The 22,600-nt window shown below is 33.6% G+C and overlaps 1 protein-coding gene across 1 annotated transcript in view; it reads left to right on the top strand.

The window, feature by feature from the left end:
• The window catches only part of LOC122710874 (proteoglycan Cow), a 185,836-nt gene that overhangs the window by 156,071 nt on the left and 7,165 nt on the right, over positions 1–22,600 (top strand). The window contains exons 6-7 of the mRNA XM_043929074.1: positions 4,978–5,123; positions 8,229–8,383. Coding sequence (XP_043785009.1) covers positions 4,978–5,123; positions 8,229–8,383 — 301 coding nt within the window. The remainder of the gene's footprint in view (positions 1–4,977; positions 5,124–8,228; positions 8,384–22,600) is intronic.

The following is a 22,600-nucleotide window of genomic DNA, read 5'->3' as shown; positions in this document are numbered from 1 at the left end:
AGCGTTGCAAATACCATGCATGCACGTGCACACGGAACAAAATTTCGCATAATTCGCCATCGACGCCACGTCATCAACCGTACATACCCGCCAAGCTTTTAAAACCGCATCATCGCGTTTTAGCGAGCAGTTTCGTCGGAAATAAACTTTGGTAAACGTCGAGATGTATGTAACAGCGCTGTGTAAATTCGCTTGTACGAGCTCGTAACATTTCGTCGTGTTTCGACGCGTACTATCGTCGGCCTCAAACGAGACCTCAAAACTGGAGGAGGAGGAGGAGGAGGAGGAGGAGGAGGAGGAGGAGGAGGAGGAGGGCACTTGAAACGTCCTGGTGAAACATCCATGCCTCGAACATCGCGATGCTCGGTCGCAATAAGCATCCGTGGAAACAGCGGTTGGACAGACGAAAATCCATCCGGATGTGAAGAGAGAAGCTTCTTTAGAACGGTCTTTAAGATCTTCATCTTCTCCGAGAAGAAGTATTTTCGCTTGAAGATGAAACTTCTTCTTTTTATTCTTTCGTGAAGGCACAGACTGCTGCCTCCTCCTCGTAATTTTATCTTCTGTTCTTTCTCGTTCTTTGACGTTCCCTTAAGCACCGGTATTTAGCAAGGGATGCAGCTGTTATAGGAGTCATAGACGTGGAAGAAACGAATATTTGGAGGTGGAGATTTGTTTAAAATTTTAATATCCTGAGGGGGAAGGAAGAAGTGGAGGAGGAAGATAAAAAAATATTCGAGCAATATTTGGAATAATGGAACGAGTATAAGTGTTTCTAGCATGGCATAGTTTTATCAAATTTTTTTTAAGTCAGTTAATCATATAATTAATACAGTAAAAAATAATAAGATATTATTATCGTAATATGCATGCGTGACGTATATTAATAATTGATAGAAATTTGCAATTAAATTTCACTTCAAGTTTTTTAAATTTTATCAAAAACGCGAGAAATGTTAAAAAAGAAAATTGTGAATAGCGATTACAAAAACTTTTTTGTGCTAAATAAATAAATCTTTTATTAATATTTCGCATGCACACATTTTGCGATCTACGATTATTATTTTAATAAATCATCCTAATTTTCATTACAATTTACACGCAAAATTATTCTCACGTTAAAATATAATACACGAACGAAAATTAAAATTTAAAAATTTTATTCGCGAGGTGGCATTTCATTGCGCATCAACGCAACAAAATTTCCAAAATATTCGTTTACAAACGATTTATATACATCCAACTCAGTTGCGAATATATTATTATTATCATCATCATCATCATCCCCTCTGTAAATATCAATATTCGTGCAACAAGATTCGATTCGAGTTTCCCCTATTCTCGTATTTTCATAAAGAAAGAAATTTCCATAGAAAAGAATCATCACGGGCGGGTATTTCTTCTAGCGTGAAATTATTGGAAGGAGCGGCGGTGCTCGGAAAAATCAATGGGAATATTAAAATATTTCGAGTAATTTTTCTGTTTAATATAGAGGGGGAAGTTTGTTTGACCGAAGGGAGAGAGAGAGATGTATGTAACGAGAATGAAAAGAAACGATTCCGTTCCCCACGAAAATAGCAGGCCAGGAATGAAATTAACGATTGACGAATCTGTAACGACGAACGACGATTAATTACGATCGGCGGTTTTCGTTTCATCGAGCGAACGAAATTGCACGAGCGCAATCGAAACGTACGCGCGAATTAATTCGTTCCCGGAAGCAGGCATCGAGATTACGTAGCCAATCGACTCTGTCGTTATCGGGCCGATTGAATAATCGAATAGGCAATAATTTTCGAGCGCGTGGTTTCAAGGGAAATTTTTGATTAGCTTAGGTTAATAAAAAAAAAAAAAAAAATCTAGGAGATAAGATTAACAATTTGATGAATTGGAAAAGAAAATTGCCATATTGTGATTATCAATTGACGAATCGTTTCGTCAATCACAATTTATTATATTCGTCTTTCGATCGGAGTGTATTAATTATGTTATTTGTTATATACATACATGATAAGTTAAACGATGGTTTAAAAATAAAATAAAAGTAGGCTAAGGTAACTCAAACTTAATCCGATAACAAAAATAAATAAATTTGCGTTAATTTGCATAACCTAGTTTATAACAAAAATATTCAGAATGTTATCTGCTATAAATAAATCGTATTTAACTGGGTTATCCTGCTTTTTGTTTTTGCAATTTGTTTCATAAATATAAAGTTTCGGTAAAAGCAAATATATCGTTGAATTCCTCTTTTTACAAATACATAAAGATACACATTATTGCAAGATCTATCATTTTGCGTAAAATAAAATGAAACCAATAAGGTATATTTCGTTTATATGTTATATATAATATAGCATAATTTTAAAACCTTTCTTCTAAAGCAAATTCTTTATGAAAATGTATTATGGGATCCTTCAATTATGAAAATCTAGATGGAAAATATTATCTTTTTTCTTTTTTTCATTGAAAAGATTCGATATATCTAAAAAATATTTTCAATTCTCCTTCTCGACTGAAAAATGAAAATCTTATTACTTTAATTCGTTTTAAAAAGATGGAAGATTTTAAAAAGAAATATAAATATTTTTTTAATATTTGAGGAAAAATATGTTACATTATACGAGGAAACGATGCACCCACAGTTGTCTGTCGAAAATATTAAGCGATCTTTAAAAAAAAAATCTATCTACAACCTTTCTTCTTCCCCTCCTAAAGTCTGGGGGCGAATTTCTTGGAAATGACAAGACCGAAAAGCCGCAGGCCTCCATCTTGATAAAGGAGTTAAACCAGCTTAATTACGGTGTTATTCGGTTTAAACTAATTATGCATTTGCCGACAACCACAAATTCTCGAGGCCCAACCTAGCCGGTATTGTAACCGAATCCGCAAAGGGACCCTTCTTTATTATACCTCCATACTGTACCACCATAAGTTCTCTACATGCTAGATATAGAATAAATATATCGTCCAATATATATATATATATTTTTTTTTTTGCTATGTAATGATAATATATTATTATTAAAACTGAAATTTATTTCTAATAATTTGCTAAGTAATATATTTCAATTGATTATGTTCTTTATTTAATGATTAAGTAAACGATACATTTTATATTAGTTTTTGTGCAAAATTTTACTCGAGAAAAAAAGTGTAATAATTTTCGTTGATCGATTAAGTGACGCTAAAAAAAATTGAGATGAACGAGAAGAATAGACGAAATATATAATAGATATATAAACATCAATCAGACGTCTAAAAAGAAAAAAAAAAATTATTACAATTACGAGAGACAATTACAATAACATTTATAAGACATTTATTACGTTACAAATTTACATTAAAAAAAAAGTTATACAGTTGAAAAGCTAATTTTGAAAAGCTTTTACAAAAGCTTTCATCGTGCAGAGCCATATATACGTATCTAATGTAAAACCGTACATTTTACCGTGCATACAGAAAAAGAACTAACGGTTAAATTAATTCTTTAAATTACACATCTGCACACGAAAAAACGCGTTAAATAACACATACATACGTATATAATAAAAAAGAAAAACGATAATATTTATTATTTTACAATTTTAAATCATCAACCAACACTTATTATAATTTATACGATATATATATATAACGTTAATAAAACAAATTTGGAGCACAAGAATGCTTTCATAATCGACACAACGGGGATTGAATATCGTCTTTAAAAGTCTGAACTATTGAACCAGCCTTTTATCCACACCTCTTCCGTGTTCTCCCACCGGTTTCCGGTGACCATTTTTCGTTAAGGGAATTCTAAGCAAGAAAATTTAACGGCCATAATATACGCGGGAGGTAATAATATAAAATTATAATTAACATGGCCGCTCGTGCGCGCACCACTAAACGCATTATAATAGTATTCCAGTTTACGAGACACCCCTTTTCACGGGGCTAGCGCAACGTTGTTTGCGCTGGGTAAAGGAAAAGGCCTTGGTAATTTCGTGTTACGACGATGCACTGCTTAATGATTATGAAGCTCGGAAATTCCGGAATTTTTCCTCCCCCTCCTCACGTGGGGGAGGGGAGACGATAAAATGGCGGGAGAATTTTGACAAAGAGCTACCCATCCTCTCCTCCCTCTCGCGACTTTATCGACATTATTACGTTATATAATAATAACAGGAGGGTAGTAACAGTCAAATTTATATTTTAATAGAGTTGCTCTGTTGCGCGGTGAAAAATATTCTTTCGCGATATGAAATCTTTTAATTACCTTTTATTCATCGCGAAATAATAGTCCAATTTGTGCGTGTGTGTGTGTGTATGTGCCTGTTTTTTTTTTTTTTTTTTTTTTTTTTTTTTTAATAAAGTTTCACTGTTCTAATGAAAAATCGCTTAATTAGTTTTCACCATATTGCGACATATAAAAGTGTTATACGCGGTTGAAACATATAAATAATTTTAAAGAAATTATTTTCCTTATTTATATTTATACATGTAGCATACATTTCGTTTAATGATTTAAAAAAGATAGCACTGAATGATGAGATTATTAACTAAATCGATATAACACACAGATATCGTTTAAGATTAGAAAGAAAAATAGAAATAAAAGATAAATATATCGAAAAACTGGAAAATTAATCTATTGCAATCGCGCGACACAACTTTTCCCTCCTTCTGATTTTCCCTCCTCTCCAAGAAAAGATTGGAAACGAGAGGAAGTTAATCGATAATCGTGGGGAAGTAGAGAAATTCTACAAAAAAAAAAAAAAAAAAAAAAAAAAAAGAAAAAAGAAAATACGTCGGAAAGAGAGAAACCGCGGTATTTTAATAACGACCGACTAACTGCGCGAACTCTCTGTGGAAACAGAAGTTATGAAAATGGTGAACGGTGGAAAATAGCAGGGAGGAAACACACTCGAGCAATTAAATTGTTGCGCGTGGAACAGTTTCCGTTTAAAACGGCGCGCGCCGTTTTTTTTGTTCCAGATGTCAAGAGTGCCCCGTGGTTAAGCCGACGTTCCTTTGCGGAAGCGATAATCGCACGTACAGCTCCCCATGCCGGCTGGAATACCACAATTGCATCCACCACACGTCGGTCCGCATCGCCTGCAAAGGATTCTGCCCCTGCAAAGGTGAGGACGCGCCACACGCCCCTCCGTGAAATCGTTTTTCCAAACGGAAATCGGCGCCGAGGAATATGACATAAAATTGTTCTTTGGATGAAAATTAATTTGGATGGAATTATAACGAGTAGAGGTATAATCGACGATTTTTTATGGATACAGGGAAATTATTTAATATTGGTTTTTTTTTTTTGGAAGAGTTTCAGAGATATTTCGTTCTTGGAATAGTTAGAAGTATATTAGAATGTTTAAGTCAATATTGTAGCATCGTTCCAATAAAATTTTTTACCATCACGAATTTGGGAAGTGGGAGAAAAGTAGAATGAAGAAATATAATCAATATATAGTAGAAGATCAATAAGATTTGAATGGAAGGAAAGCTTTGTATTTGTTGCACCCTTTGTATTCTAAAAAAGAAATATTAAATCGATTCGAAATTTTAAGAGATATAAAAATCATATGGGGCCATGAGCACAAGGAACCTTTCAAGATAATGCAAGAAGATTAAATCAAATTTCCCTGGATTGTAGAGTTGAAGAATTTTACAGTTCTTTCAGCCTTGAAGGAACTCGCGTGCAATTTATCCGCGGCACCCTTTCTTCGCGTGCAAACCAAGTATTCAGGTCAACTTCGCGTAGAAGCTGTTTAAAATACTCGAGATATCAGGAACATATTTGAAGTTTTTTCGCCGATTTCATTCACTTCCTAATTACTTCTTTTTTCCAATCGTCCAAATTAACCCCTTTTTAATATCGAACACGCACAGGTTGAATCCATGGATGAAACTTCATCAAAAATCTCGTACTCGTAATAAAATTTTATATTCGCAATATCAAACGAATGTTTGAGGCCAATATCTATCGATAGATTGAATATTTTTGTTTTAAAAAATTTATGTTTTAGAAAAAAGATGAAGATATAAATTATTCTAAATTATTCTTGGGAAAAACAGAAATTGATAAAGATCTTCTCTTTTCGATTTTACTCACGACGTAACGTAAAGTAGTTAAAGTTATTTTCATTATTTTCGAATCGTTATTTCTCGTATTTATCTCCCATAAAACATAAGAGATTGATATAATTTTCATTAACAAGAAACGAACTTTTGTCCATCATGTGTAAGAAAAAGAAGACACCCACAACCCTGAATATAGGGCAAGCAAACTCGATTTATTATCCGGGAAGCCGGTTTGATTTATCGCAGACAGGTTTTGAGAGGCGAATTAATGGTTCTAGGATTCTACTTCGAGGCGTATCAGCGTTCAGACTCGATGTCGATGTCGATATCGAAACAAAAAAAAAAAAAAGAAAGAAAGAAAAAATATTCTGATCAATTTTCCACAACGAATTTTCAATTCAGAGTCTGCAACAATTTTATATACGATATATTTTCTCTTCTTTTAATTATATAACTATTTTATTAATATCGTAATATTATTCTTCAATTCAAACATTTTGAAAAATACGAAGCACGAATTAGGAATATTTTAATTATTTTAATCATTTCGTAATCTCGAATTCGCTTGGACGTTTTCTAATTTTACATGTGAAATTAATTCGTTAGTTTATTCATAGGCAGCCACGCATAGTCGGTTTAACAGTGGGACTCTCTGTTTGCGTCCCTCTTTCTGCTACCAGGGACAAACATCCACCATGAATATTCATAATTGCTTGTTAGAACAATAATGTCAGTGTTAAAGCGTACGAGGCTGAATTATCTCGTGGATTCGTAATGTCGAAAGAATCTAGATCTAAGAAAATACAATTAACTTAACAAGAATCTTTTTTTTTTATTTTTTTTTTTAGGAATTTTAAATTATATTATTCACATTTGAGTTGTAATTCATTTCAATAAAGATAGCGATATTAATTTAAATTGATATTAAAACGATATTAAATTTTAAAAGAAAAATCAAAAGAATGATTAATGTCATAAAATAGATACGCGTGTTTATTCTAAAATCAAATAAAAAAAAAAAGGAAATTTTATAACATGGACTTGGTAATAAAACATAACCTAATAAAATTCTTGAATTAGAGAATAATTCAAATTTTGTTGAAAATACAAACATAAAGGAATAATTAATGAAGCAATAAAGACACGCATTGAAGTTTCGTGCAAGAAAAATATAATTAATAATAAAATTCTCTATTATCAAGCGATAAACGATTATCAGAAACTGTAAAATCCATCGATCAACTTTCGTAATAATAATACAGTTTCAAAATAATGGGGGAAAAAGAAGTCATCATGTATATTTCAACGAAATAATAAATTATCTCGTATTATTGAGAAAATCCAAATTTATGATCCGGTATTTGAAAACCGGAAGTCAAAATATCTATCAACGTCAATCCAAAATTACAAAACGTGATACAAGTGACGACACGTATTTGCAAAATATTCACGATCAAATGGAGTTTGATACGTTGTTTGAAAGGATCGACAAACGGAATATTTGCAAAGGTAGGATATCCTCGAACGTTATGCAATAATAATGAATCGAGTAATTTTTATTTCGTTTTTTTTTCCTCCCCCCCCTCCCCCCAATTTTCAAACGAAAAACACAATTTGTAGTTAAGCTTGGAACAAACAAACGCAGGTGGACTAATAAAGCCACCGTGAACGGGGCATAAAATATTCGGAAACAGGCGTGTAAACGTCGACAATCGAGTTTTATCGCGTTTGCAACGTCGTCGCGTTTGTTTAAAAATCATCGAAAAGCTTGTGTCGCCGCGTGTGTCGAATGCAAATGCTCATTTATTTACACGCGATTAATGAGTTTTCGTTTGGTCGTCCGAATTTCCTCGACATCCCCCACTAAATTTTCAACGATTTTCGCATAGTTACATTCTCTCTATCGATCTCTCTTTCGATAATATTCAATAATTTCTTTCGCAACGTAGGAGGCTAGAGAATAGAACATATTTTCCCCTTCGTTAAAAAAAATAATTAAAAGTAATAAATTATTATTTTGTTGAAACACAAATTTCCACGAGAAACTATTATTTTTTGAATTGACAAGAGAGATTGGAAATTTGATTTGTTTACTTCTAATTTATTATATCCTGTGGAACGATGTATTGATTAAAAAAATCGATCTTTTTTCCCAGCTTCTGATCTTCGTGCCCACAACAAGAAGATGCAACTGCAACGACAAAAGGCTCTCTCCGGCAAGATGCGAAATCGTGACATAACGTTGACACCACACGTTTTCAACTATGACAATCATCATTACCAATACTTGAAATATTCCAAACGTGCCAAGGTAAGCCCTTCCATCTTCCACACACATAATTTCTAAACTTATATTAATTTTTATATATTTTTCTTCATTTTCAAAGAATCAATTAATCATTGGCAATCATAAAAATCTGAATTAATTTATACATTTAATTTAACACAAAATTTCTAATAATCCTCTAAAAAGGAATAAATAAATAATAGCTCTTACAATAGCCGAATAACCCCGTCTCGTAATACCCTTAATAATTCCCTAACGGAGCATGTATTATCCATCGAACAACGATAGATCACCGAGAACTTGCACACTTTACTCTTCAATATCTAACATCTCGCCAACTATATAATAATCGTGGCTTGCGATCAAAGTTTCCTAACTAGGAGCGTAGGAGCAACAAATTTTAATTACAAGATTGGTGGTTACACCGGGGATCGAGCGGACATTTTCATCCCCGGTGTAATAACCTCGATAATGCCTCGCGCGTTAATCTAATAAGCTAATAAACAGGTGGGTAGGCCGCGTGTTTCCGGATATCGTTTCTGCGCCGTGGTTGTCGGTCACGGGCCGGGATGATTAGTCAATTAAACGGAAATTATGACGCGTATAATCGTCCCACGTCGAGGAGGGGCATATTGCCGAAGGAGGTATAAACACGGGAGCGGGGAGGCCGGGGGTGGCGCCGGATAAAACCGCGAGAACAGGAAACAGAAGCGCGTGGTGGCAGTCAGCAATTTGGCGATTCTGCTGAATCGCCGCCCCTCTGTGAAACGAGCGTTTCGCGCCAAACCATCGACGACGATTCGGGATTTCGAGGGTCGTTTTCGAGGGATCTTGCATTTCGCCCCGAGACACAGCGGTTTCTTTTCGTTTATATCTCTCTTTTTTCTCTCTCTCTCTCTCTCTCTCTTTCTCTCCTTCTCCTTTTCTTTTTCATCGATACAACTTTATAGAACGCATGGTGGAAATGGTTTCGTTAGAGTTTCGTTCTTTTTTTTCGAAGGGGAGAGCTTTTGCAAGTTGTTTTTGAACGTGAAGGAAAAATAAAGATTGGTAGATTATTATTAAACGAGGGAAATAGAGAATGTTGTAAAAAAGGAGACACAGCGGTTTCTTTTCGTTTATATCTCTCTTTTTTCTCTCTCTCTCTTTCTCTCCTTGTCCTTTTCTTTTTCATCGATACAACTTTATAGAACGCATGGTGGAAATGGTTTCGTTAGAGTTTCGTTCTTTTTTTTCGAAGGGGAGAGCTTTTGCAAGTTGTTTTTGAACGTGAAGGAAAAATAAAGATTGGTAGATTATTATTAAACGAGGGAAATAGAGAATGTTGTAAAAAAAGGGGATGTTAAAAAAGTTTCTAGAAACATTTTTTTTATAGTGTTATTCTGAATTATACAATTTTGTGGAAAATTGAAAAGTTCCAGTAATTTGATTAGAATATTTTAGATCAAATATTTAGAAAATTTAAACTTACGAGTTTATTAACTATTATTAAACGATATTAAGTGCCAAATTACTTGCTGTTGTTATTTTTTTTTGAATTCTTTCTTTCCTTCTCGATATAATATATTTCAATAACCTAAAATTCAGTTTAGACTTTTCTCTATCTCTTCAACTCTTCAACATCATCATCCCCCCTGTTTACTCTCTCATTGGCCAAGCAGCAACAGCGTTCGTTTAATAATGATTGGCCGAGGCTTGTCGTCGGTTGAAATATTCGCGGTGTCGTTTTGATTTACAATCGTTAATTCAATAGCCGCATAAACAGTTATAGTTTCGTTTATTCGTCGCCGACGTGCAGGAAAATGCTCGTGGCCGCGACCTGAATATTTCAGCGGGCACGGGGATTTTAAACGGTCGCCATTACTATTCGTATTAGGGGCTATGAATTATTTAAGTTGGAATCACAGATTCGCGAGATGAACAGCATACTGTCAGGCTAAATTGCAAAATAAATCTGGACCGAGGGGAGGGGGGGAAGGGGTTAAATCGCTTTCCATTTAACCATCCCCTCCCTCCCTCTTCCTCATCGTTCTATGAATCAGACTCGTTACCGTATTTCATCCAACGGAATGGTGGAAATGGCGTAAGATCTCGTGACATTCCTCTATTGCCTATTAACGTGCATGATGCGTTCGTGCTGCATCATCACCGTATTGAAACTGTAACGGAGTTGAAAATGTAGAATTGACGTGATGGGGGATGGTGGATCCATTTCTTGTGGATCGTTGAACATTGAATGTTGTTTCGAGAAAAATAACGAATGGTGGAAGAACAACATTGTATCTGTGGAATTAATTTAAAAATTTCAATTTGATACTTTTACTAAGGGATAAGTAGATTTTTAATAAGAATATGTTTTACGAATTATTTGAGAATTGGATGAAGAAAGAATGGTAAATTTAAATTAAAAAATTAAATTGTAAAATTCGTATTCTTAAAGAATATTTTCATTAAGAGTGGAAATATTTTGATTTCACTTGTTAAACTCATTTGAGAATTGAATAACAATAGTGAATGTATATTAAAATGATACTTAGAAGTTAAATTCGTGTTATAGAGTCTTTAATCCTAGGATTTTAGATTCCAGTGAATTCCAGACTGTAGCAATCCTTAGAACGCTAAATTTCAAGATCTTAAGATATATAATCTTAAATTCGAGATTTCTAAATTCTGAGGAGCTATTATTTTTAGAGTCTCGAACTTTAAGAAATCAAATTCTTTTATTTCGAAATAATGAAAAGAATAGAATCTCTTTTCTCTAGAAAAAAATTTGATCCTTGATGATACTCTTATAACAATAAAATTTTTATCTCTAGAGTTTTAAAAACATTCTAACGAAAATTTCAAAACTTAATCTCAGAATTTCAACTTAAGGCCTAAATCCCTAATAATCCTTCCACCCCAACACATCCTAACTGCTAATCCTCAAAATCCTATAATCTGAACTCTCACTTATAGCAAACTAGAAATCCTTCAAGATACTCTTAAACTAAAGTTTTCTAATGGAGAAACAAATTTAAAAAAAGAAAATTCTCAATTTCGAAACACTCTCTACCATTCTCTATCTCCTTTAAAAAATCTTCAATTTTTGAAAAAGCTCAAACCCAAATTCGATAGAGTTTTTGTTAACAATATTTCTCTCCTAACTACTTCTCTAGAAAACAAATTTTCCGGATAAAGATTCCCTGGAAAGATCTTTAATTTCGAAGAATCTTGTACAAAACCACCCTTACCGTTGCCAACTAAACTACTCTCACGAATAAAAATTTATGGAAAGAAGAAACTCTGTTATAGAGAGAACAATTTTTCAGAATACAAAAATTCTCTCTTATTCTTTCTTCCTGGAGGAAAAATTCTTCAATTTTGAAATACCCTGTAGAAACAACCCTTAGCTCGAGCCAAGAGCGTTTGTTCGTTAGCGGCGAGTTTTCGTCCCTGACACGACGACTTACACACCGGGGGATACCTGGTGCTTTATAGCCGGCCTCTCTATAGCTGCGACCTTGTAATTTAAGGTTGAAGGTAGGCCGTGGAACCGCTCGATAAAACACCACCAGTGATAGAAGTCTCACGAACTAGTAGGGATTGCAGAGGAATCGACCTGGCCACCCACCTTGATTTACGCGACCCAGTCGATTTCTCTGCTCTCGACTTCTTTTTCCCTTCTTTTTCCTCCCCCGTGTCTTACACCTTCTTTCTTTCTTTCTTTTCTTCTTTTTTTTTTTTTTCTTTCTTTCTTTTACGATCCAACGATCCTCGGTTGGAAAATTTATGTATCGATTATCTTCACGATTTTCATTGTCGCAGAGATTCGATGGATGTCTCAGATCCGAATCAGGTGGGATCCATTTATCCCAACTGTCCGTTTCCGGATTATTCCTCTCGCGTTCATTGCCCTCGTGTTTCAGGTATGTTTTCTATGATCGCGGGTTATCGTTGGATATTAATCGTCTCGTGGGTTTGACGGTTGATTTGTGATTTGGATTTATTTTTTGTTTTTTGTTTTTCGGGGGATGGATGATATATGTGGGGTGTATAGATCGATTTAATTTTCTGTTGGGTAAAAAGGTGGAAATGTTTCGTCGTGAATACAATTCGGGTTTTGCATAATTTGCATCATCGATTGTGCGATGATGAATGAATTGAATTGGCAAGCGTTGTTATTTTTTTTATTTTTATCGTTAACTACAAAAGAGAGAGAGAGAGAGATAGAGAGATGTTAAATCGAAGATAAAAATTGTGCCAGGATAAATAAAACCAAGATTATCGATATCCTTTCAATAAATTGTATAAATTATTTAAAAAATATATATATATATATATTCATTTTATGAAAAAGTTGTATATACGATAGAAATTTTTCACGTATAAATTTATTATTTCATTCTTGCAATAATCTCATTATTTAAGAACGAGATAAAAAATAGGATACAGTGAAATAAATGAAAGATATGTTAAATATTATCACCTTATATTTTATTCAAAATTATTACAATTATATTATTTACATCAAAGAGATGCGATATTCATCAATTCCCTTGAGATATTTACCTCGATTCAAACCCGACGTACTCTTTTCACACTTCAGGGGCCATTCCTATTCGACTCCAACATCCCTCCTCCCATCTTCCCTTTCAATCTTCCGTTGGAAACGGTCACGCTCCTCGCGAAAGAAGACGATTTCAATCCTGAGGGCAACACAATAACTGCATTTCCCCCTTTTTTCACGTCCCGTGAACCTGATCCCGCGCGGACCCTTTGTTGCCAGGGGAAAAAACAAACTGAACGCAACCATCCCTCCGTTGATCCCGTATTTACTCCATTTCCGCCCTTCCGTCCAAATAGACGGGAGAAGCAGCCGGTGTCGGGTTCTTCTCGTCGTTCGAAATCGATGATCTGCATATCGCGTGGAACGGCTCGTAATTTCCTTTTCCATCGAATTTATTAATCCTTTTGAACGAAATCCTTTGTTCGATCCTTCATATGTATTTTTATCGAATTTATCGAATCTTTTTCGATCGTTCGGTGATTATTAATTATTAGGAAATAGAGTGAATTAGATGAATTAGATTAATTAATGTAACTTTATTAAGAGATATTATATCAATTGGAAAAGAAAAATGTGGAGGAAGAATGTCGAATTTTACGATGAATGTGAACTTTTGTCCCAGCTTGTAGAAGAAGCTCGCCCACTCGTTGACAAGGAAACCACCCTCGATGTCATCGTTCGCGATTGAATGCAGGAATATCGTCGATAAATCGCAGCCTTCTTCGGGTTGCGCGCGTGCTACGCGATGAATAAAATCACTTACGAGGGGGCCATGGTAACAGGGAGGGTTAAAAGAGAACTTCCCCTCTCGTTCGTGACATTTAAATAACGAAGTTTTAACGATGCAACTTTGAAATAAAATTAAAATAAAAATATAATGAAACAGAAAAAAAAAAAAAAAAGGAATATTACTCCAGCAGACGACGATGTGCCCTCCCCCTGTCAAGTTTCGCCTTTCTTTGTTAAAGCATGAAAAATCTAGGAAAGAAAAATATTCTTGAAAGAAGAATATTCCTCGCCACTTTTTGTGTTTATTTCACAAAACGTGACACGTATCTTCTCGTCTGACTCTAAACATCCGATATCCCTTCGAGCGTCTTGATATTATATCAAACTGTTTCAAACATCTTTCAAACAACGAGTTGAAATTTCTCGAAACTTTATAACTGTGAAAGGCTGTTAATTAATTAAACGATTTGATACGCAAAGATTATTAAATGTTTCTTACAATACAAAAGAAAAACTGTCAAAATATAGATTTAATCCAAAACTATCACAGTTTAAAGATTCGTACCAAGGATAGTCTCGACGAGACAAAGTTTATCATAATTTAAACACGATAATAATCTTTACAATCCGAATATCACATCACAATTTATTAAAAATCTTTGTCTTTTTCAGTTCAAAGACAATTTTCGTCGTTCAAATCGTCACAATTTCTCAACGACTTTTGACTTTCCTACGCGAGAAACACGAATCTAAATCGTTCGATTTCTCCTTCTACAAACGCCCTCAAGATATTCAGTTTCCCTTCTTCCTCCTATATAATACCGGAAACAGAAAGAAGCGCGGAGGGGAGCGAACGTCGCTTCGAAATAAATAACGGAGAGGAGGATATCAATAAATAAAAGTTAGAAACCAGGAGAGGAGCGTCTGTGGTATATAGGTATAGGCGGAATATAGGGATGGTATTGGTGGTGGTATTGCTCGCGTATGCGGCTGAACTGAAATTCCCTGGCACGGAAACTTACCGCCCGGAATCGGAAATTAGCGTGTTGTGCCGGTAAATCATAACTTTCTTTGGGAATAGTTTACGCCTCCAAGCCGGCCACCGACGTTTCAAATGCGAACAGTGCTCGATAAACGTCGAATTTATACCGATCATTTTCATTTTTTTTTTTTTTTCTCCAGAAGAACTTCCCGGAAAAATATTTATTCCTTCGAGTATGCATTTATTGCAATGAGAGAAAGATTACGAATTTAAGGTTTTTGAGAGAGAAATTGGAATTATTATAATCGTTGTATTTTTTTTTTTTAATATTCAAGGTGAGTTTCAAAACATGCATTACACTGCAAATAATTGATTCGTAAATTAATTAAAATAATCGTTTTTATAAAAATCATCCGGTGATCTCTCCATCCAAAGAGAATAAAAAGGGACGAGAGAAAAATTTCTTCTTACTAAAAAAACGATTAAATTATTATCCAATAAAAAAAAAAGAGGAGGGATTTTGAGAGTGAACGGATCATCGAAGCAAAGAATTGTTGTTCCTTCAATATTTCACCTTCCACTCGAATGAGAAAAAGAGAAATAAAGAGAGCGCAGACGCGCGAAAAGAAAGAAATTTCACCTCTCAACGGTGAAGATTAAATTAAAACAAACAACGAGCGGGGAAGGGAAAGAGATTTAAGAAGGAGGAATCAAACGGCAGCCTTCAATTTTTCCATCCAGGAAAAGGGAACGAAGCGGCAAAGCGGCAACCACTGACAGAATAAACCGCGAAGTGTTCGCGAATCCCAAGAAGAAGATGTTGCCATCGCCGTTCTCAACCCCAGTCGACTTAATTAAATCAACGTTTTAACAGAACCGACAAACATCCTAGAGCCCTCTGCGACACTTTATTCCCATCTACTCGGTTATTTTTATTCCTTCCTATCCCCCTTTCTTTTCTCCTTTGTTCGTGGAAACATTGTTGAGGAAACCGGAGATGGACGGGGAGCCGTTCGTCACAGGAGATACTTCACTTTTATGATTTTCATTCCGACCCGGCCTTTAACGAGAAACATTTGTTCGAACGTCGCGTCGCGCGATGCTTCTTGCTCGAATGAAAACGATAATAAGGGAATCTGGATGGCTCGCTCCTCCTATACGAACTTTATATTGACCTCCATTTTCTAATGGACCGAAATCCCATTTATTTCTTTCCCCTTTATCATTTGTTAACTTCTATATTTCCCTTCGTTCTCTCGTCAGATCGAAAATTCCATTCGTTTTCCTCTTTTTCTCAAGTGTATCGTTTATCATAATTCGTCGTGGAATTTTCTTGATAGGAGAAAGAAATTTATAATGTAATGACGGGGTTCATAATTTGTCGTGTTTAAATAATTAAATTATTCGATTATTAATATTTATATTCGTCCGATTATCGTCACTGGAAATGCGTTTTACATAAATTTTTCATCGTTATTATATTATTATGATGTTAGAATCTAATGAATACACGATACGAGAGATTAAATACACGTATTTTTTTTAACAGAATTTTTTTTTTAACAGAATTCGTTAAAATATTGAAAATAAGTGGTTCCAATATCTTTGAACAAATGAATGAATCGCCAACTCCTATAAAACCTCTGTAAAATTTATATTATTTTTAAATTTATATTACAATTTGAATATCGAATCAAAGGAAAGTCATTCTTCAAAAATCCAACAGATTCCTCGCGAATATCGACGTTCAATTATTCAAAGTAGCCGCGCTTCACCGTAAGTTACAAACCGAGGAAAATGGCGGAAAGAGAAAGAGAAAGGCTGGAATGGCCACTAAGGAGATGAAAACTAGACGAATTAGGATGGAACAATACGATAGATTTTCAATTTAAAAAGGTTTTTTTCCAAGCGGAAAGCTTTTGTCCAATAATTCCCTTCCTTTCTGCTCTATCCTCCTCCCCTCCTTGTCATTTGAATAGATTAGTCAATTCAATGAACATTTCATCGCGCGTTTTGCCTCCCCCTCCCCGTGTCTTCTTCTCGATTTTCAATGGGTTTCGCTTTTGTCTTAGCTACCGGATTCCTCCGTCCTTTTTATCCGTTTCACGGTGGTTGTATTGTCTTTTAAAAAACCGGTGGCCGAACTCCATTTCGCAGGGAGAACCTCCAAGGGTGAAAAAAAAAAAAAAAGAAAAAGGTGTGTCTCGTTAAAAGTTCTGTTTTCACCCTCACAATAAGTCCGGATTTTCGTGACCAAGCGCCGTGAAAGTTTTCTCTATTTTATTTTTTTTTTTTCTTTTTCTTTTTCTTTTTCTTTTTTTCTCCTTTCCTTTCTCCAGAGATACTTTCGCTTCGAAATTTAATTTCATTCGATCGATCCTGTCTCCGCCAGGAGATAGGAGGGAGCAAGGGTCAAAACTTTCCACTTGGGAACAAATTTCAATCGGGCGACATTGCGCAAACAACCGTGATTTTCATAGATTTATTGATCTACCTATTCTGTGAAAAGAATTTTTTGAATTTTCGCGAGGAATATATATTATAATGTTTTATTTTCGTCTTCTTCTTGATCTCGAGGTGTTCAGAAGTTCTTTTACTTGTTTATTGTAAGTATTAAAATAAAAAAAAAATTAGGATAATTGAAAGGATCGATCAATCGAGAAATTTATGAGATACGTAAAATTGTGAATTTTGGCCTTGATAAATTTCCCTCGATTAAATAATTAGATGGAATGTTTTTAAAAATCGAAACGAAGGAAAATAAAAAAAATTCGTTAATCAATCCTAGATAGATATCAAGGATATTTTATAAATTTCTTAAATTATCTTCGTATTTGTTGTTATTGTCCTTTCGATGCAACATATTTTTCTTCTTTTATAGAAAAGATTATTTTTCATTACTATTTTCTTCTTTTTTTTTAATCCCTTTTTGAGCAAGGGCTATTTTTTACTTTTCGTTCTTCTTTCATTTCTCGCTTATATTTTGATACAGTGTATTCGTATCTTGAAAACTGACAGGAACAGTTCGAGCGAATCCATTCAGACGTGTCCCTGAATCAAGTCTCTATACATGTATATGTATAAGAACACCTCTTTCCCCATTTCCGTGGCCCCAAAACAGAAACGATAAAAGATTCAACCTCCATTCCGCCAGGATTCTCCTATTGGTCTGCAGAGTTTCTTTCTTCTCCGAGGAAGAGAGAGAGAGAGAGAGAGAGAGAGGGGATAAAGAAGAACGAAGAGAAACAATAAGTCGCGCGGGAAAATTGAAGATAAACAACCGAAGGAAAATGTAGAGAGAGAGATGCCAGTGAATAAAGGAAATCTGAAAGAGAGAAGTCGGATCCTCGAGAGGGGTGAAAAGAGATGGGAAGAGTTTAATTCGAGAAGCTGTTTCGAAGAGCAAAATTAATCCTGGAAGCCTTCTTAAATTATTCCTCGCCACGCCGGTAATTAATACTTATCCTGTTTCTTCTATCGCGTTGATCCTTCTGTATCTCCCTTCGTTTCTGAGAGGAGAGAGAAAAAACGAACGAACGAAAGAAACAGGATAATTTATTGACTTTCCCTGAAAAAATTAAAAAAAAAAAGTATGAACTAATTTTCAATAAGTCGACTTGGTAGAGAGTTAATTTTTTTTTTTTTATTATTATTATTATCGATTATGAGAATCGATAATGTTAACCTCTTGTTGTAAATTTGTTTTAAAAATTTTCTCGCGATGTAATTAATTTCCAGGAAAAAATTTAGGAATTTGTTTTTTGTATGCATGAAATAATTCGATTCCATAAATGCAATGTAAATAATTTTGGAATTTATTTAGTGACTGAACGTACTGTTGAATGATATTTTTTATAACGTTAAATACAACTTGGTGGGTGTTTTATTAATTGTTATAGAAAGAAAAAAAGTAAATTGTTGCGTTATAAGGAACAATGCTTCAATATCGGAATCGAGATTTAAAATTTAGAATGGTGTACGAAAAATTGTTGGTATTAGTATCAATAGAAGTTTTGAAAAAGTTAGATTGGAAGAAATAATCTTTCATTTATGCGAAAAAATTTAAAAAATTGGTAGATAATAAGAAATTATTTGATAAAAATCATTATATGATGTTAAATCCCACGTTAATCATGCTAGGAAAGAAAAATAATTCATCATATAGCATATACACGTCAAATGATCGGTAACGAAACAATTAATTAAACGTTTCGAGAGAAACAAGAAAGATACATTAAAATTTTCTTTGATTTCTATCAAAAGTTGTATCATGTTCGTTAAATGCGAAATGAAAATGATCAGCATCAATTATCAGTCGATAATCTAGATTCGTTGGACATGCCTACGGAAGATCGAGGGAAATTATCGAACGATCACGGTCCATCGTCGAGGTCGTTGCCAATTATCGGGCTAATTTTACACGGACGATACCGGATTATTAAATGCGGATGCCTGTATAATTTTGCTTAATCACGCGTGTCAGCTCGCAAGCTCGACTGGGGAAATTGAAATATCGTTCGAAAGGTACTGTTACCTCTGATGATAATTGGAGTTTTCAATATAATCGGCAATCGGAAAAGTAGATAATCCATATTATTCGTTTTGTTTACGAGTCTCTGACAACTTGTTATTATTTATTAATATTAGACAGTTTTATTAAAAATGATATCTATCAAATTTTAATTCGACAAATTCAATTAAAAAAATCATTATAAATAAAATTTCATTGATTGTTATTAGTAATTCTTTCGTTTATTTTTCATATCAATTATAGATTGTATTTTTGATGTAACTTTTCCAAAATTTAACATTAATATTATGAGTTCTTTTTTTAATTCTAAATCTTTATAAAAGAATTCGAAACAGATGTGAAATATAGTTTAAAATTTGTAATAAAATTTTTCATAAAAAACTGATAAAATATTACTCAAGTTATTTTATAAATTATATTAAAATTATATTTGTAAAAAATATTATTTTTTTCAAAATATTTATTTGCAAAAAATATTATTCAACGATACATCAAATTATTAAATTCCAAATGATTTTACACATTTCAACCATGTGTAAAGCATATAAATGAAAAAATTAAATAAAAATAATCAAAGATATCGGAAGTGGTTTCAAAGAAAACAATTTGAAGAAACAGAACAGTTTGATCCTTTAATTACCCGAGAGGAAAACTTATATTTATCTCTTGGAGAATGCGTTCTACGGGTTAGCGTAAACTCGAGACGGGGGAATCTAGAATTTCCTTTCCAAGGGATGATAACCCCACGTTACCGTGGAAACACTGAATCAATAGCAGGACTAGTTTATTAACACGCTGAAGGCTAAAATAACAGATCTAAGAGGACTATATACCTAATATTCTCGAGTTTAATCGGAGGAAATAGTTTTGGTATTGTTTGGGAACTGGAATTTATACCCTTTTACGAATTTGAAATTTATATTTAAAAATGTGACACAGATGAAAAGTTGAAATAGAATTTAGTTTTACAATTTTATCATACGTCTCTTTTGATTGAAAATAATTCGATTCATGAGGAAAGAATTTCTCAAGATAATTTTCACAAAATGTTAAATTCTTTTAAATTAAAATAAAAAAAAGAAAAAACTTCACATAGATCCATACAGAATTTGTTCTAAATTTATTTCTTAGAAAGAAACTAAATCAAATCATATATATTTATATGAAATTCTTTTTTAAGAATCAGAAATTAGAAAATTTATATAAATTTGCTATTCTAAATTTTTCACAAACAGTTATAATTTAATGAAATAAATAAAATTGATCACTATTGGCTGAAACAAGAATTAGATTTATAAAACGCATATTATGTTATGTATATACTAATTCTTTTAAATTTATAATTTCAAAAATTTTTTAAATCTGTAATTCTCAATAGCCAATACTCAATGCTGAAAACGTTTGATAAATAAAAACTAGAAATCATAGTTGCGAGTATAAAATCGAGCCTCGATCCTCGATCCTTTTTTTACGAGGAAGTCGAGTATTTTTCAATGGCGATGAAGCTCTCATTGGTCGACCGTAAGACCTCTACGAGTCGATAGCTCGTATTTTCGAGCCCAGACGAGGCGTCTTTCCCATCGATCCGACGGAAAGCGTCGCCAGACGACGAGGAGCCGTAATATCGTTACGGACGGTTGCAACCCCCTAAGACTCGACGACGTGCATGCCACGAGTAAACCAGATCCATTCAAGAATTTTTAATCCTTTTGATCTTTTTTGGGCAACATTTTAGAGCAATTTTGATTATACATGATTGATATTGTGTTACTTGATTATCATCCAATTTATCAATATTCTACGTATAAAATTATATCGAAGTATTTGAACTGATTTGAAATAATTATGAAGGATCAGAAAATTAATTTTTCCTAATCAATTTTTATTTCTTATGGATTCGATTTCTTTATCATTTATCATGTGTTAAAAACAATCAAATCAAATAGCCCAGAAAGAATCAAAATGTAATATTTTCAACGGCTTCGATAAGAGTCTAAATAAAAATCTAAGATCATAAATGTATTTTCCAAGCATCGAAAATGATCCCTCGAGGGTTGAACCGTGGAGGGAACAGCGTAGAAAAGAAGAAGGCGGAAGATGAAGACGTAGTTCGATTGTTTTTGCAAGGGGTTGCGTATAAAGTGGCGCGGGGTGAGATTTGCGAGATAGGAATTTAGAATAGGAGGAGAAGATACATGAGTTTCTGCTCATTGTTAGCAACCCTCCGCGGGGAGAAAATTAACGCTGTACAAACCTGGTTCATGACTCGAGCTTGGCTAAGAAGAGAAGTGAAAAACGAGAGATTGTGCACGAAAGCCCAAAAGAACGAACCCTTTATACCCTGCACCAGACGTGTATTTACCTCGAAATTACACGTTCGTACGGTTAATAATCGCATTGGCCAACCTCCCCATCTTCTTTTCCCCTTGATTCGGGGGCCTACGAGAAGAATTGTTTGGAAAATTTTCAGATAGAATAATCAGTCGTCTTTTGTATTGAGTCTAAATAAATATCTTATTATTGTTTTTCTATTTTCAATTTCAGGGATTAATATCAAAGATTCGTTTAATAGAAAAATCTGTGTGTAATAATTCAAATTGTAAAAAAAAAAAAGTTTTTCTCATTTTTCGAAATATTGTTACGATGCAATGAACGAATGTTAAAACGTAATCAAAGGATCAATGTACAACGCTCTTTTCAGTAAATTTCGTTTCGCATTACTAATTTGTGAACAGGTTAGTGAATTAATTTCAACGAATTGCCCCGACGATATAATCAAACTCGAATTCGCAATCGAAGGATCATTGAATAACGCGTTAAAAGTATGTAAATTCGCGCGAAAAGATTCTTAATTAATGGACACGAATTGTGTTCGTGGATAGAAAATTATTACCGGTTCCTATAAATTCAGGCTCGTGATGATTAATTAATGATGAAACATAAACTTATTTCTACGCGTAATCTCTTTGTTTCTTTGATGCTTACGAGGAATTTTCAAATTTTTTTTTTTTTTTTTGGTAAAGAAAGAGATTCTTTAATTATTCGAAACGATAAAACTCGAGATATTTAAAGATAATTTTTAAAAATGCAAGTCTGAGAATACTCGTATATCAGAAATGATATAAGAACTAAATAATAGGATAGAAACAGGAAAGTATTATTTTATATCTTTTATTTTTTTTCTATGTTTAATTTCTAATTTCATTTTTATTTAATCTTGATTCTTTGATATCGAATAATCTTATTATTGCATTAAGAACAGAAAGGAATTAAAAAGTTAGGAGTCGACAAATCTTCAATATCCTTTCATCCACAATAAAAGAATTCCTGAATTTTTTTTTATATCATCCATGTAAAATTATCATATCTACAAGCATATAATTTCATAATTTAAATTCAATTGTTAAATAAAAAGAGATTGCAATTTCTTACTGTCCCATTTCATGTAAC

This window comes from Apis laboriosa, unplaced genomic scaffold, assembly GCF_014066325.1.
Source record: "Apis laboriosa isolate Shangri-la unplaced genomic scaffold, ASM1406632v1 scaffold158_cov153, whole genome shotgun sequence".
Classification (NCBI taxonomy): domain Eukaryota; kingdom Metazoa; phylum Arthropoda; class Insecta; order Hymenoptera; family Apidae; genus Apis; species Apis laboriosa.
Note: the sequence above shows the minus strand (reverse complement) of the source record. Positions and strands in the feature narration are given on the sequence as shown.